This window comes from Heloderma suspectum, chromosome 4 (genome assembly GCF_057233095.1).
Source record: "Heloderma suspectum isolate Gila_16-S chromosome 4, 16-S_ref, whole genome shotgun sequence".
Taxonomy (NCBI): domain Eukaryota; kingdom Metazoa; phylum Chordata; class Lepidosauria; order Squamata; family Helodermatidae; genus Heloderma; species Heloderma suspectum.
Genome location: NC_139461.1, coordinates 184,435,599 through 184,453,192, shown reverse-complemented (window position 1 = coordinate 184,453,192; position 17,594 = coordinate 184,435,599). Strand labels below are relative to the sequence as shown.

Here is a 17,594-nt window from a genome sequence, read left to right as displayed (position 1 = left end):
CAAAATTTTCACGTACACAAATACGTGCATTCAAAAAATCGCATTTCTGCACATATGCAAATGTATTTATTTATTTATTTCTATATAGCCCAATCCCCTTCATGGATCACTGCCTTGTTGTGGCGAAGGGGCTTGCGTAACTCAGTGAAGCCATAAGCTATGCCGTGCAGGGCCACCCAAGACGGACAGGTCATGGCAGAGAGTTCTGACAAAATGTGGTCCACTGGAGAAGGAAATGGCAACCCACTCCAGTATTCTTGCCAAGAAAACCCCATGGAACGTATCACAAGGCTAAAAGAGATGACGCCGGAAGATGAGCCCCTCAGGTCGGAAGGTGTCCAATATGCTACTGGGGAAGAGCAGAGGGTATTTCCAAGTAGCGCCAGAAAGAGTGAAGCGGCTGGGCCAAACCCGAAAGGACACTCAGCTGTGGATGTGTCTGGTGGTGAAAAGAAAATCCGATGCTGTAAAGAACAATATTGGTTAGGAACCTGGAATGTCAGATCAATGAATCAAGGTAAGCTGGAGGTGGTCAAACATGAGATGGCAAGATTGAACATCGACATCTTGGGAATCAGCGAACTAAAACGGACAGGCGTGGGCGAATTTAATTCAGGTGACCATCATATCTACTATTGTGGGCAAGAATCCCTTAGAAGAAATGGAGTAGCACTCATAGTCAACAAAAGGGTGGGAAAAGCAGTACTGGGGTACAATCTTAAAAATGATAGAATGATCTCAGTACGAATCCAAGGCAAACCATTCAACATCACAGTAATTCAAGTCTATGCCCCAACCACTGAGGCCGAAGAAGCTGAGGTTGATCGGTTCTATGAAGACCTACAACACCTTCTAGAACTAACACCAAAAAAAGATGTCCTCTTCATCATAGGGGATTGGAATGCTAAAGTAGGAAGTCAAGAAATCACCGGGATAACAGGCAGGCATGGCCTTGGTGTACAAAATGAAGCAGGACAAAAGCTAATAGAGTTTTGCCAAGAGAACATGCTGATCATAGCAAACACTCTTTTCCAACAGCACAAGAGGCGACTCTACACATGGACGTCACCAGATGGTCAATATCGAAATCAGATTGATTATGTCCTTTGCAGCCAAAGATGGAGAAGCTCCATACAGTCAGTAAAAACAAGACCTGGAGCTGACTGTGGCTCAGATCATGAGCTGCTTCTTGCAAAATTTCGGCTTAAATTGAAGAACGTCGGGAAAACCACTAAACCGTTCAGGTATGACCTAAATCATATCCCTGATGAATATACAGTGGAGGTGAGGAATAGATTTCAGGGATTAGACCTGATAGACAGAGTGCCTGAGGAACTATGGACGGAGGTCCGTAACATTGTTCAGGAGGCAGCAACGAAATCCATCCCAAAGAAAAAGAAATGCAAGAAAGCAAAGTGGCTGTCTGAGGAGGCTTTACAAGTAGCTCACGAAAGAAGGGAAGCGAAAAGCAAGGGAGAAAGGGGAAGATATACCCAACTGAATGCAGAGTTCCAGAGAATAGCAAGGAGAGACAAGAAGGCCTTCTTAAATGAACAATGCAAAGAAATCGAGGAAAACAACAGAATGGGAAAGACTAGAGATCTCTTCAAGAAAATTGGAGATCTCAAGGGAACGTTTTGTGCAAAGACGGGCATGATAAAGGACAAAGAAGGCAGGGACCTAACAGAAGCAGATGAGATTAAGAAGAGGTGGCAAGAATACACAGAAGAACTATACAGGAAAGATCTGAATGTCCCTGATAGCCATGATAGTGCGGTCACTGAACTTGAGCCGGACATCCTTGAGAGTGAAGTCAAGTGGGCCTTAGGAAGCATTAGTAACAACAAAGCTAGCGGAGATGACAGTATTCCAGCCGAGCTATTTAAAATCCTAAAAGATGATGCTGTTAAAGTGCTGCATTCAATATGCCAACAAATCTGGAACACTCAACAGTGGCCGCAAGACTGGAAAAGGTCAGTTTACATTCCAATTCCAAAGAAGGGCAACGCCAAAGAGTGTTCAAACTACCGCACAATTGCGCTCATTTCACATGCCAGCAAGGTGATGCTCAAAATCCTACAAGCTAGGCTTCAGCAGTATGCGAACCGAGAACTACCGGAAGTACAAGCTGGGTTTCGAAGAGGCAGAGGAACTAGAGATCAAATCGCCAACATTCGCTGCATCATGGAGAAAGCAAGAGAATTCCAGAAAAACGTCTATTTCTGCTTCATTGACTACGCTAAAGCCTTTGATTGTGTGGATCACAACAAACTGTGGCAAATTCTGAAAGTGATGGGAGTACCAGACCACCTTACCTGTCTCCTGAGAAACCTGTACGAGGGTCAAGAAGCAACAGTAAGAACCAGACATGGAACAACCGATTGGTTCAAAATTGGGAAAGGAGTACGACAAGGCTGCATATTGTCACCCTGCTTATTTAACTTATATGCAGAGTACATCATGAGAAATGCCGGGTTGGATGAATCACAGGTCGGAATTAAGATTGCTGGGAGAATTATCAACAACCTCCGATATGCAGACGATACCACCCTAATGGCAGAAAGCGAAGAGGATCTCAAGAGCCTCTTGTTGAGGGTGAAAGAGGAGAGTGCAAAAGCTGGTTTGAAACTCAACATTAAAAAAACTCAGATCATGGCATCTGGGCCCATCACTTCCTGGCATATCGAAGGGGAAGAAATGGAAGCAGTGACAGATTTTACTTTCTTGGGCTCCAAGATCACTGCAGACGGTGACTGTAGCCATGAAATTAAAAGACGCTTGCTCCTTGGGAGGAAAGCTATGGCCAACCTAGACAGCATAGTAAGAAGCAGAGACATCACCTTGCCGACAAAGGTCCATCTAATCAAAGCTATGGTTTTCCCAGTAGTAATGTATGGCTGTGAGAGCTGGACTATAAGGAAGGCTGAGCGCCGAAGAATTGATGCTTTCGAACTGTGGTGCTGGAGAAGACTCTTACGAGTCCCCTGGACTGCAAGGAGGTCCAATCAGTCCATCCTAAAGGAAATCAACCCTGAGTGCTCATTGGAAGGACAGATAATGAAACTGAAGCTCCAATATTTTGGCCACCTAATGCGAAGAGAAAACTCCCTGGAAAAGACCCTGATGCTGGGAAAGACTGAAGGCAAAAGGAGAAGGGGACGGCAGAGGATGAGATGGCTAGATAGCATCACGGATGCAATGAATATGAACTTGAGCACGCTCCGGGAGAGAGCGCAGGACAGGAAGGCCTGGCGTTCTCTGGTCCATGGGGTCACGAAGAGTCGGACACGACTGAACGACTGAACAACTCAACATATAGCCCAATAGCTGAAGCTCTCTGGGCAGTTCACAAAAATATGCCCATTATTGTGATTGCCATTTTATTTTTCAAAACCCAGGGACCATGGAGCTCGACGAGGCCACCAAGGGGAGTGCGGGCTACTCACCCAGCATGGGCAGGGAGCAAGCGGGGACAGGTGCTCAGCAAGCGGGGCTCAGGAGTGCAGGAAGGGGTGGTTCCACCAGATTCCTGGATGGAATCAGGCACCCACACCATCCCTAGTTCTAAGGTAGTGGTGAAGCTGGAAGTAACTACAGCATAGGATATCATACCATGTGCATATTGCCTAAATGCCATGTCAGTTAAGGGCATGGTCCTAAACAGCCATTTCCTGGCATTTTGGTGCTTGAGTGAACATGTAAAGCCCTTAACACACCATGCTAAACCCAAAGTTTTTTTGTTAATTGGATATTTATAATAATATGCTTTATTTTCCTCCAATGTCTTGTGTGTTGTGCCTTCATTTCATCAGCTTGGTTCACTGTTTCTCTGCTGTGATTTAAATAAATCTTCCAAATTAATTTCACTGATTTTGTCTAACGTTAGTCCTTTTCATTTACTACCACTTGCTCACTGAAGCAAGCTCGACAGAGCTAAAATAGAATCTCTTTTCACACACATGCACAGGGGATTGCTAAATAATCCCATTACAGCTGCAGCACCTTGGAGAGCTACAATATAGGAGAAGCTTTTCAGGTGGGGGTGGGGTGCTGCTGCTGAAACAAAGGAGCAAAAACCATTAATAACAGCACTGCACACACTTAAGGAATTTTGTACCACTTTGAGTCAAAGTCAATATCTTTGAAAGCTCACTTACTTTCACAATGAGGGACATCGTTACTCCATCCATCTGCCCGACAGTCACGATAATTTATTTGGCTGAGCATCTGAAATCTGGAAGTTTAAAAACAATTGAAATCCAAATGTGCTAACACTGCAGAAGAATTACGTATCAAACGTGGATTCTAGAAAAGAAGCAATATTTTGCCTATAATATAACCAGTTGTTTCTAGGGATGGCACAAAATTCACCCGACCCCAGCTCAGCATCAAACCCCAGAGTATTGGAAGTACCTGCCCCAAATGGGAGGTGACACTTCCAAACCCTGAGCTTCCTTTCTCAAGCATGCAAGGCCTCACCACTTGGGAGAAGAGGTCCCATGCCCTACCACCACCCTCAGTATCTGCCGCTTCCCAGTGTACAAACACTCTCTCTTCCTCCTTGCAGGCCTTCCTGTTAAAGCTAGGAAGGGTAGTGGCAATGAGAAGCAAGAGGGGTCTCCCTCTATCTCTACCATTTCCTTCCAACATCTCAACCTCATTGATAATGTGACAGTTGGGGGAGCTGCAGAAGGCCTAGAATAGAATTCTGTCCCTTTAAATTCAATATTCTTAAAATGGTATTGTGTGTGTGTGTATTATACATAACAAACAATGTGAAGAAGAAGAAAAGAGATTTACCCTTCATCACACCGGTACACAACACGAGCACCAAAGACAAATTCTTCTTCATGGATGAGGTCAAAAGAGCCAAACGGAAGATCTCCAGGATATCCACAAGACTTTTCTGTAAATTGAAAAACAAGAACTAACATGTAATTCAACATAATACATGGAGCTAGAAAATGTGGTGTTTTGAAGCCAACCTAGAGGTTGTGATTAGGGATGTGCATTAATTTTGGATGACGTCCAAACATAATCACACCACTGATTCCCTCCTAATTAGGGATGGACAGGCACACACCCCTGGGTTCTCCGGGTGCCTGCCAAGCCCCTGCCCCCACTCACACACCCCTGGACCTGCACCTGACCCCCTTGCCCCTGCTCACTGAGCACGCACTCACCCCAGGGCCAGTCTGGAGAACTCTGTGCCTGCCATTTTGCTAGATGAATGAATGAATGAATGGTGGGCACAAATATGTGTACATTTGCTCTTCCGTAAAATGGCCTATTTATGCCTGTAACCTTCTGCATTCATGGTTACATTTTGTGGATGAGCAAATGTGCATGTATCTGTACCTGCCATGTTTTTCGCAAAATGGCGGGCACAGACATCGCCAGACGGGCCTGGGTTGAGTGTGGGTGGCTCAGCAAGCAGGGGTGGGGTGGGGTTGAAGGGGCAGGGGCTTGTCAGGCACAACTTGGGGCAGCGGGCGGGGGGGGGTGCTGGATTCCCAGATCTGATTGGATGCCCACACCATCCCTACTCCTAATTGGCTACTATTCCTGCAAAGGCCATCCACTTTGAACCTGCCATCTTAGGCATTGGCATGGTCAGGGATGCTGGCCTGGCCATGCCAACCCCTGATGCCAGGCCTGATTCACGTGATTTCTTATTTGACCTTACAGGGTGCTTATTTTGTTGTTATTATGCCTAAATATTTAACAGATGAGGCAACTCACAAAGCGTAACTATGACCCACTGCTGGGGAAAATGAAACAGGAATTGTGTACCTGACCCAGCCTGAAACTTACCTTAGTAGGCAACATTGCCATGATAAAGACAGTGTTACTTCCCCAGTTCTTGTCTCTCTTCTAAAATATTCCAGTATCAATATTGCAAAAGGTGGCAAACTGCATTGGAAAGGTTTTGTACAGGAGGGAAACAACTAAGTCTTAGCAAGAAAGTTTGGCCCAGGTGCCATAAAGAGGGAAGCCAGTGATTTCCACCCTTTAAAATGTATTATTAGGCCTTTCAGATCAAGCAACAATTAGGAATAATATGCAATAGTCAGGAACTTGTGGGTATCCATAGAGGTAATGCATCAAATCTGTACATCCCAGGCAATTCCATTCTTGCCCACCAAAAATCATTCAAATGTTAGAAAAAATCTTAAATACCTTTCTGTGATCAACGCTCCAATCTTCAAAGGTGTGGAACAAGGAATTAACTCTACATATGTCCCCACTCTTACCCTTTTTGGACAATCTGATGTTCACCTCCCCCCATCCAAAATATAACCAATATAAAGATTGGGAAGAAAGGGGATCCATCGGATCAGAGATTTAGGGCTTCTCCACGCAAGGCTTATATTGTGCAGTCAGGATTGGTTACTCGTGGAAGTTTGTGGGTCCTTTACATGATGTCATCCACCTCTGGGGCCCCTCCTGTGGTTTATGAACTTTATCCTATGTTTGTAAAATGTGGGGGAAGTCCAATTTTTCTCAAGGAAGCATGACGAAGTGCTTTATTGCTGTGTAGTTCTGTAATGGCACTATAACAGCAGCGCCATCTAGTGGCTGTAAAATGAAACATATAGAACTTGCCGAGAAATAAAAACAGCACTTCTCAGCCTGTGTAAAGGAGCTGATCTTAATCCTACAAAAAATCTGGAAACAGAAGCCCCGGTAAGGATGTGGGATTTTAGCCTCGTGTGGTGAAGCCCTAAATACAAAAATCCAAGCCTGTATCATTTCAATATGGCTTCAGGCCTGGTTATGGGACAACAACTGCTGTGGTGTGTGTGTGTGTGTGTGTGTGTGTGTTGTAATTCGATACTGGAGGCTTCTTGGGATATCTTTCAAATCTCTTTTCAGTGGGTGAAGCAGCCCTGGAGCTCTGGGACTGAGAATGGTGCATTAATAACTAAAACGTCTAGCAATAGTAAGAACAATAATAAACACCTTTTAACCAGTTTAACCAGTGGACAGTTTAAGTTTTTCTATTGCACATTTGAATGATTGGAAAAGACTCCTTTTCTTCTACTGTTGCTCTAAAAAATAAATCTTGTTTTGTTTTTAAGTCTAATGAGAGTGTTTGAGCGGAGTTTCCCCAGCCTAGAAGTACCTATTCCCCATTGGAATAAGAGCTCAACGCAATCAGGCCAAGGTCCCTTTTTGGTCCTATGTTCTGTGTACACATGAAACTTACCCATCATGGTGCATGTGCAAGCAAGGATGTGCTGCCTGCAACACAACAGCTTTAGTTCCAAAGCCTGGGAGCATCTACTGAGATGCTGACCATGGTATCCTTCTGGACTGCCTGATTGGCAGGGAACTTGAAGGAACTGTTTTAGGAACTGTTGATTCTGGTCCTTTTTGGAAGGGCGATTTCAGAAGGCGGTGCTGGAAGACTCCAGTTCAACACCATGACCATTGGCCTATGGTATCCCTCAAGGTAACATCTTTCCCCGTGCTATTTAACATATGCCTGAAACTGCTGGCAGCCTGGCAATGCTCAGCTCTATCTCTCCTTTCCATCTAAACCCAAGGAAGCTGTTCACTTTTTGAATCAGTGTCTGGTGCCAGTAATGGACTGGATGAGGGTGAACAAATTGAAGCTTAATGAGGACAAAACAGGTGCTCTTGGTCAGATGGAAGGCAGATCAAGGAAGAGGGATTCAACCTGTATTGGACTTGGTTACACTCCCCTTGAAGACTTAGGTTCTTAGTTTTGGTGTACTCCTGGATTCAGCCCTGGACCTGGATGCCCAGGATTAATTTTTGTTGGGGGTGGCCAGGAGTGTGTTGGCTAATGTGCAATTTGCCCAGAATAATACACAGCCTAGTTACATCCTGTTGGGACAAACGTTACACACTCTACATAGGGCCACCTTTGAAAAGTGTTTGGAAGTATTGATAACAAGCTGGAGTGGTACCCTTGGAGGCCTTGAAGTGGTAGTGGGGGTAACTATACCAGCTGTAGACTGGGAAGCAATGTGGTGCGAAGCTCCCCTGAGAACAATTTTAACCACCATAAGAGAGTCCACTCTCATCTAATACATTGGTGGCATTTAACACCAATAAAGCTACACCACATCAATAAAAGAGCAACACTGTGTTGGAGACAATGCAGGGAACAAGGCACTCTTACTCACATGTGGTGGTCCTATCCCATTGTAAAAACTTTATTGAAAGCTGTATTGTCTCAGATCATGTCAGATCGTATTACCTGACCCCTTATTAGTTGTTCTGTCTAGAGATGTGAAGCCCTGGTTTGTTTGTTTTTTTATTGATTTCCCCACACCCACCCAGTTTTCCCGAGGACCATTTTTACTTGTTTTACTGAAAAATTGAGCAGCTTTGGATTTTGAAATATTTTCTTTTAGAATTTAAGACAAGGTGTTTCTATATTGTTACCCAGTCTTCATTCCCCCCATAAAAGCTATGCAGTAAGGACAGTTTTATAGAAAGTCAAGAGATGTAAAATGTCTGGAAATAAAGAAGCCATTGGGAAAATGTTTTTTTAATTCTCTGTGTAAGGTACCCAGCATAGTTACTTCTTCCATTCCTTATTACAATTATTTATCTAATGTATCTTTTCCTGATAGATCTTACTGATAGATTATGGAAGAAAATGTACATTCTTGACAGTTTGGGTTTTGTTCTACAGAGTCTTGTGTTTCTGGGTTTGTTCTGGTTAGATTTTTTTTTTTTTTTTTGGAAGGCCATATGAAGTTTTTAAGTTCAGATGCTGCAGAGTCATTTCTCACTGGCATTAAAATGAAGGATCTATTTTCCTCTGCTGCTTGAATATGGAATTCAGCCACTTTCTTCTTCTTTTTTCCCTATGGCTGCTTCTCAGTGTTTTCATGTTTCCTTTGGGTTTTGCACTGGTGTTCTTTCATATCAAGTCTGGGCGACATGCCAGACCTAATTTCATTGCATACTACTGCTTCTCCCCCACCTTTTTCTTTGTTTATTCTTCCCCCCTCCTTTTCTTTCTCTTTTTGCATATCTATAACCATATATATATATATAATTTCTGTTCTCAAGTGTGTCTATTTACACATTTTGATTAAATACAGGTTATATGTAATTAACACATCAAGTTTAGTTTAATAAGGTTATGTATGTATGTATGTATGTATGTGTATATATATATATATATATATATATATATACACATATCTGTATGTATGTGTGTGAGTGTGTGTGTGTGAATATATGAATATATCTCTAGATAAAACATTACCTAAAATACCTGTTGTTGTTGTTGTTTTACTTATTGTTGTTATCACTATTTCTTGCTGGTTAAATTTGCATGTTTGCAATTTTGCTCTGTGTATTCAATATGCAGGAGGGACCTAGCTGAGTACTGCGGTTGCATGTTAGTCCAAATGAAAGGCAAAAGTTTTATTTTTTGCTTTTGTTTAGGTTTTTTGTTTTGGTTTGTTGGGGGGGTTTCTGGCACTTTTTTGCTATTAGATAAAAGAGGTGGACACAAATTGGATTATTTGAGTTTTATTTTTATTTTGGTTTTTTATTTTCAACTATTCATATTTTTGAATAATTTTATTTTTTTTCTCAGTTTCTATGCAATAATGGGCACTATTCTGATGATATCTGAAATAGTCAGTCCTAAATGTAAACTAAGGATGCATTTGTTATACCACTTATGGTATATAAATTTAGTTATTGTTTGTAAATTTGGAAAGATGTGTTTGGGCGAAGGGGCAAATAATTTGCTTTTGTTTTTTCAATGTTTAACGTGACTTCATGGAACGACAGGGGCTGCGAAATGCAAACAAACAGAAAAGAGTTCTAAGTTAAAAGTAGGGATGTACGAAAGTGACTTACCTTTCACGGGTTATGTTGATGGTGGGGGGGAGGCATTCCGTCCCTCCCACCGGAATCCTGGCCGGGGGGGGAGACGCTCCGTTCCTCCCCCCGGAATCCTCGAATGGCCGGCTGTGCTCTGCGGCAGCTCTGCGGAGCAGCCGGCCATGCCCAGCCTGGCCAGAGCCGTCCGCAGCCTGATTTCCGGCCGCGGAGGGCTCTGGGTAAAAAAACAAACAAACAACCGCATACGGAAATGGTGGCGGCTACAGCCGCCGCCATTTGCGTTCCTTCTTTTTGGCCGTCTTAATCTACGTAAATATTTACGTAGACTATGATGGCGAAAATCAAGGGGAATGCAAATAGCGTAGTGGGCGCTATTTGCGTCCCCTTTTGATTTGCCATTTTAGCCTACATAAAGATTTACGTAGGCTAAAACGGTGAATGAAAAAGGGACGCAAATAGCACCCGCTACGCTATTTGCGTTCCCCTTGATTTTCGCCGTCATAGTCTACATAAATATTTACGTAGATTAAGACGGTAAAAAGAAGGAATTCAAATGGCGGTGGCCATAGCCGCCGCCATTTGCGTAAGCTTTTTTTTTTAAAACCCACCCCCAACCATGATAGGCTACGTAAAGATTTATCACTTTTCCCCCCCACACACACAAGCCTGAAATGGCGGCGGCGGCAGCCGGTCGGAAGACTGCCCGCCGCCGCCGCGGCAGGAGCCGCCGCCACCCAGAAGATCCGCCCCAGGTAAGTCTCATCCCGGGGGGGATCCACGGGGGGGCAGGGGGGGCAGGCCGTTCCGCCACAGATTTCGGGGGACCGAATGCACTAGCATTCGGCCTCACTGAGATCCGTGGCAGAATTCTCTGATATCCCTAGTTAAAAGAGCTTAATGTTGACATGGCTTTTTTACAAGAAACCCATTTGGATACAGATCGACAGATGTTGTGAAAGGACTCGGTTGGTAAGGCTGGGTTGGTATCACAGATACCTCAACATGGTGGAAAGGGGTTGCAATTTCAATTCATAAGCAACTTTCTATTTCAGTTCAACAGGTGATTCTTGATACTGAGGGGCATTTTTTGATTCTGGTAGGAAAGTATATGGGTAAATTAATTGCTATGATCAATATATATGGGCCAAATATTGATTCTCCGGCTATGTTTCATGATTGTTTTGCTAAACTGGTTGATATTGCTTATGATTATTTGATTGTGGGTGGGGATTTTACAAATCTTTTGTTAATCCTTAGATCCTTTGTTAGATAGGAGTACACCTCTTCCTAAGACCCAATCTGTTCTGAGTTTGGCACTCCAGGCTTATATGATGGAATATGGTTTAACTGATGCTTGGGGAATTTTACATCCTGCTGACAGAGAGTATACTTTTATTTCACCAGTTCACTATAATTGCTTTAGATTAGTCTACTTTTTGATTTCTACATCTTTAGTAGGTCAAATTAAAGACTGCAAGATTAACACATTGCTAGTGTCAGACCATGTCCCAGTATGTTTGGAACTGCAGTTTTCTGATACTCCTAGGGCGTCCGGTCTTTGGTGTTTTAATGCTTCTCAATGATGAGAAGTTTAAAACTCAGATGTTAGCTGAACTTACAGAGTATTTAATAGTAACGAGGATAGAGCAGGTTCCATATAGGGATATACGGAAGTCACTTACCTTTCGCGGATTATGTTGATGGCGATCCGTTCCTCCCCCCCGGAATCCTCCGCGGCCGGCTGTGCTCCGCAGCAGCTCCACGGAACAGCCGGCCAGGCCCAGCCAGGCCAGAGCCGTCTGCAGCCGGATTTCCGGCTGTGGAGGGCTCTGGGGAAGAAAAAAAAAACCGCATATGCAAATGTCTACGTAAATATTTATGTAGACTAAGACGGCGAAAATAAGGGGAACACAAATAGCATAGCGGACGCTATTTGCGTTCCCCTTATTTTCGCCATCTTAGTCTACGTAAATATTTACATAGACTAAGACGGCCCGAACTAAGGAACGCCGTAGCCGCTGCCATTTGCGTATGCCTTTTTTTTTTTTACCCAGATGTTTTAGGCTATGTAAAAACTTACGTAGCCTATCACGTTTCTGTAAAAAAATATATATATATATACACAAATGGCGGCGGCGGCAGCCAGTCAGAAGACCAGCCGCCACTGCTGGAGCTGCCGCCGCCCGGAAGATCCGCCCCAGGTAAGTCTCGTCCCAGGGGGGATTTGCAGGGTGGCAGGGGGTGGTAGGCCATTCCGCAACAGATTTCGGGGGGCCAAATGCACTGGCCTCACCGTGATCTGTGGAGGAATCCTCTGCCATCCCTAGTTCCATAGCTTCAAAATGTCCAGAAATTGAACACCTCTACTTCTGTCTATATCCACAATGATTGGGTCAAACTCTTGTTAGTAGTGGCAAAGATTAAAATAGAAAAACATTGGAAAATCATAGGGATGTACGAAAGTCACTTACTGTTTCGCGGATCTGCTTTGCAGTGGGGGGGTAGGTGCGCTGTCCCATCCCCCGGAATCCTCGATGGGGGGGAGGTGCTCCGTCCCCCCCCAGAGTCCTGCCTGGCTGGCTCCGCTCCGCGGGGATTCTGTGGAGCTGCTGGCCAGCTCCACCAGCAGCCGGACATCCGGCCGCTGGGTAGCAGGGATGCAAATGGCGGCTGCCGTAGCCGCCGCTGTTAGCGTCCCTGTATTCAACCATGATAGGCTACGTAAATATTTACATAGCCTATCATGTCTGGGTTAAAAAAAAACGCGTACGCAAATGGCGGTGGCTATGGTTTATATAAATATAAAAACTGATTTATAAAAATATTTACGTAGCCTAAAATGGCGAATCAAAAAGGGACGCAAATAGTGCCCACTACGCTATTTGCATTCCCCTTTATTTTCGCTGTAATAGTCTACATAAATATTTATATAGACTAAAGCGGCGAAAAATAAGGAACGCAAATGGCGGCCGCTGTAGCTGCCGCCATTTGCGTACGCCTTTTTTTTTTTTTACCCAGACGTGATAGGCTATGTAAGTCTTTACATAGCCTATCACGTCTGGGTAAAAAAAAACACAACACAACAGACCAGACTGCAAATGGCGGCGGCGGCAGCCGGTCGGAAGGCCAGCCGCCGCTGCCGCCGCTGGAGCCGCCACCATTCGGAACATCCGCCCCAGGTAAGTCTTGTCCTGGGGGGATCCATGGGGGCATGGGGGGGGTGGCAGGCCGTTCCGCCACAGATTTCGGGGGGCTGGTGCATTCGGCCTCACTGAAATCCGTGGCGGAATTCTCCGCCATCCCTAGAAAATGGTCTCCAGAAATACAATGGAAAGATTGTTGAAAAGAAGCTGGGGTTCCACTTTTGCATAAAAGTTAACTCATCAAAGTCAGTTAGCTAGAGCTACAGCCAAGCAGGATGGGTTTTGATGGCATGATTCTTATTAATTTCTTGTATCAATAGAAATACCTCACGTTCCAGACCACTCATCACTCAAAGGTCCCTTAGAAAAGACATGCTACTAACTTGATTAAGAAATAAGCTTATTTCAGCCTTCCCCGACCTGGTGCTCTTCAGTTGTTTTGGACTATAACCCCCAGCTTTCTGACTACGGATGTCATGGCTGTCTGGCTGGGGCTTGAAGCCTGGCAAGAAATCATTGCCTTGGCTCCCCAGATGCCAGTCCATGAATTCCCCTGCTTGCCCAGCTCGGTGTGTGCCAAGTCAGGCAAGCATGTGGCCACCTGCTTCCTCCTCACAAAGGAAAAGTGGTGGCTCATCCTTTCCAGTTTGTGGGAAAATGGTTGCTCATCCTTGTTCGTAATCATCCATCTGCACAAAAAGTGGTTGTAAAGGGGCCATTTATGCAAGATTACAGGAGTAAATGGACCATTAATGCCTGGAATCTTACTTAAATGGTCCCTTTACATCCACCATTTTTGCAGCTGGATGTTTTCGAATGAGCTGCAATTTTTCCACAAAATGGCATCTCAGCGAGGAAGCAGACAGCTGCGCACTGCTTGCCAGGCACTCACAGACTGCCCATCTTGGCAGGCAGCACAGCAAATAGGGGCAGGTGGCTGGCTGAGGTCCGGTGCACAGTGGTCCATCCCTGTTTCTGACCGCTGGCCATGCGGGCTGGTTTTGATAGGAGTTGAGGTCCAAGACAACTGGAGGGCACCAAGTTGGGGAAGGCTGGTTTATTTCATGTCACATCTCTAAATTTTTAATTCTCTTGGCATAATTGTGGTAGAAGAGCTCATCACTGAACGTTCTGAAATGTACATTCAATGTGCACTGATGTTTTTGTTATATGCTCTAAATTTCCTCTTTGTTTTTGTTATATGTATATAGTCTGAAAATAAGTTACAACTATTTCTTAAAATAATTTTCCTTTTCCTGTTTCACTTCATTGGCATCTAGTCCTGAAGAGCTGGGTGAGGAAAGTCTGAAATGTGATGATATCACACACACCTTTTGTAAGATGTTAGGAGTGAGATGCAGAGTTATTATTCATGGCAGCAGCCATATGCTCTTCGCAACATCTAGTTTGGCCCTTAGCTTCCTATTGTTGTTATTAACATATACCTTTTACAGCACTACTGATATTTTCAATTAAAAATGTAAACATGAATTGTCTCCATCTCTTTGAGTGGAATCAAATCAGGGAATCCAAATGTCAGGCAGCAAAAAAGTGTTACAAAGTGAAATGAATCAAAGTAATAGATAACATATAATATCATAGCTTTTAAAAAATCTAGTTCAAAATATTAAGTAACGGGACTCGCTAATGCTGATCAGAAAGTATTAAAAAATTGCTCAAGTTTTTCTATGTTTTGCTTTTGTGAATTTTTCAAAGTTATGCTGATACTTACTTCTACATTCCACAGCTGGGAGGACTTGTTCCCAGCTTCCATTGTTACACTGAAATCTAATGCGTCCAAGTTTTATGTACCCAGGCCGGCACTGGTATGATACTATTTCGCCATGCGAATAGGACTCTTTGCCTGGTAAGTCTACAGGTGCTTCACGGTCTCTCCGAGGTTGTGGTCCACAGCCATTTTGAACTAGATACAAGTGAGAAAAAAAGCATCAGTGTACTTGAAAAAGCATCAAGAAATGTCCGGGGTGTGTGTGTGTCTTCACGACAACAGAATGAGAAGCATGTTGGAGTATTGTTCGGATTTTCATGGAATCGGCTTTGGTTCGCCAGGGACATACGAAGCAAGAAAAGCCGAGTGTACCGTAACTTTAAAATCTGCTTTTCATGGGTCCCACGGTGCTGGAAAGCAACATACTTCCAGGTTGGGTGGGGGGTATCGTACTGAACATCATCAACCCGGCAGGTGCTGCTCAACCAATGAGAGAGGATTGTTTCCCTCCCTGTCCAGGTTCCCCCGAGCTACCACGTTATTATACCCAACAGCATCTTAAAGCATGAGAGCACCCCACCAATGCAATTTTGTCCCATTCCAGCCAACAGTCAGGGAGTTAGAGCTCCCACCCCCTTCCTCCTTTTCCAAAGAGTAAATACAGGGATCTCGCTGCTTCACCCATTCTCAGTCTGCAACCTGTGTTGCCCAGTCATAAAACCCCCGAGCAGCCTCTGTTACCTGCTTTCTCCCCATTGAGAATCTGTAGCGTCTTTTTCCCATTGAGACAAACGGAGCTGCACTGTTTTGATAACTAAGTATCTAGAGAGAGGAGTGCGAGCCCTGCAGCCCCAGTATTTCGCTATATTGATAAAGTGATGCAGTGAAACCTAAAGAATGCAGGAGAGGGCAGAGAGGAGGTGGCCAGCAGTGGCAGCAACAGCCGCAGTGCTAGCAGAGGGAGGCAACTCCATCCAGCCCTTTCCCTCCATGCAGAGAAGCAGTGAAGTAACACAAGCATCAGAGAAGCACTTAAATCATGGCTCTCAATGGGGCTGGGTTTGGAAATGGAGGCTAGTTACTCCCACTGGCGAAAAGGAAGTATAGTGTGATTCTGAAGGCATGGAAGAGTGTTCTAGCGCTTTGATGTGCTGGAAAGGCAGGCTAGTTCCTCTAGTTACCTAGGTTACTGAGGTCACAGCCAGGTGAAAAACACACCCCTAGGAATGCCTAATCATACTGAATTTAAAGCGGAGGGATGGGTGCACAGCAGCTGAACTGCGGAGGAGCTGAATTAATGAAAAAGTACTCTGCAAAAATGTGGCTTCCTCACAAGTAAACTTCAGGGTGGCTGCAGACTAGCCATGATGTCATGTGCCACAAAGGACCTCCAAATGGTCCCAATCTTCTGGAAATCACCCCTGAAGACAGGGCCCAGGTCCTGTACTCTGCAACGTGTTACAGAGGAGTTGCAACAGTGCTGGCCCTCTGACAAGTGTATTGTGTGCTGTGGTTCCAATTGGCATAACCCTGACAATATGGGTCAGGAATCCATTTTTATTCTGGAAGGCACACAGCCTGAAAAGCTGCCAGGAACAGTGTTAAGGCTCTGGAACTGCCAGAGAGGCACAGGAGCCATAGAATATACTTGCCTTGTTGTTGTTGTTGTTGTTGTTGTTCAGTCGTTCAGTCGTGTCCGACTCTTCGTGACCCCATGGACCATAGCACGCCAGGCCTTCCTGTCCTGCGCTCTCTCCCGGAGCGTGCTCAAGTTCATATTCATTGCATCCGTGATGCTATCTAGCCATCTCATCCTCTGCTGTCCCCTTCTCCTTTTGCCTTCAGTCTTTCCCAGCATCAGGGACTTTTCCAGGGAGTTTTCTCTTCGCATTAGGTGGCCAAAATATTGGAGCTTCACCTTCAGTATCTGTCCTTCCAATGAGCACTCAGGGTTGATTTCCTTTAGGATGGACTGATTGGACCTCCTTGCAGTCCAGGGGACTCGTAAGAGTCTTCTCCAGCACCACAGTTCGAAAGCATCAATTCTTCGGCGCTCAGCCTTCCTTATAGTCCAGCTCTCACAGCCATACATTACTACTGGGAAAACCATAGCTTTGATTAGACGGACCTTTGTCGGCAAGGTGATGTCTCTGCTTCTTACTATGCTGTCTAGGTTGGCCATAGCTTTCCTCCCAAGGAGCAAGCGTCTTTTAATTTCATGGCTACAGTCACCGTCTGCGGTGATCTTGGAGCCCAAGAAAGTAAAATCTGTCACTGCTTCCATTTCTTCCCCTTCTATATGCCAGGAAGTGATAGGGCCAGATGACATGATCTTAGTTTTTTTAATGTTGAGTTTCAAACCAGCTTTTGCACTCTCCTCTTTCACCCTCAACAAGAGGCTCTTGAGATCCTCTTCGCTTTCTGCCATTAGGGTGGTATCGTCTGCATATCGGAGGTTGTTGATAATTCTTCCGGCAATCTTAATTCCGACCTGTGATTCATCCAACCCGGCATTTCTCATGATGTACTCTGCATATAAGTTAAATAAGCAGGGTGACAATATGCAGCCTTGTCGTACTCCTTTCCCAATTTTGAACCAATCGGTTGTTCCATGTCTGGTTCTTACTGTTGCTTCTTGACCCTCGTACAGGTTTCTCAGGAGACAGGTAAGGTGGTCTGGTACTCCCATCACTTTAAGAATTTGCCACAGTTTGTTGTGATCCACACAATCAAAGGCTTTAGCGTAGTCAATGAAGCAGAAATAGACGTTTTTCTGGAATTCTCTTGCTTTCTCCATGATGCAGCGAATGTTGGCAATTTGATCTCTAGTTCCTCTGCCTCTTCGAAACCCAGCTTGTACTTCCGGTAGTTCTCGGTTC

At 44.6% G+C, this 17,594-nt stretch overlaps 1 protein-coding gene across 1 annotated transcript in view; it reads right to left on the bottom strand.

Moving 5' to 3' along the window:
- The window catches only part of LOC146347830 (complement factor H-like), a 68,208-nt gene that overhangs the window by 22,177 nt on the left and 28,437 nt on the right, over window positions 1-17,594 (bottom strand). Inside the window, exons 2-4 of the mRNA XM_084851470.1 lie at window positions 14,719-14,910; window positions 4,801-4,906; window positions 4,158-4,234 (exon numbers count right to left, since the gene is read on the bottom strand). Coding sequence (XP_084707596.1) covers window positions 4,158-4,234; window positions 4,801-4,906; window positions 14,719-14,910 — 375 coding nt within the window. The remainder of the gene's footprint in view (window positions 1-4,157; window positions 4,235-4,800; window positions 4,907-14,718; window positions 14,911-17,594) is intronic.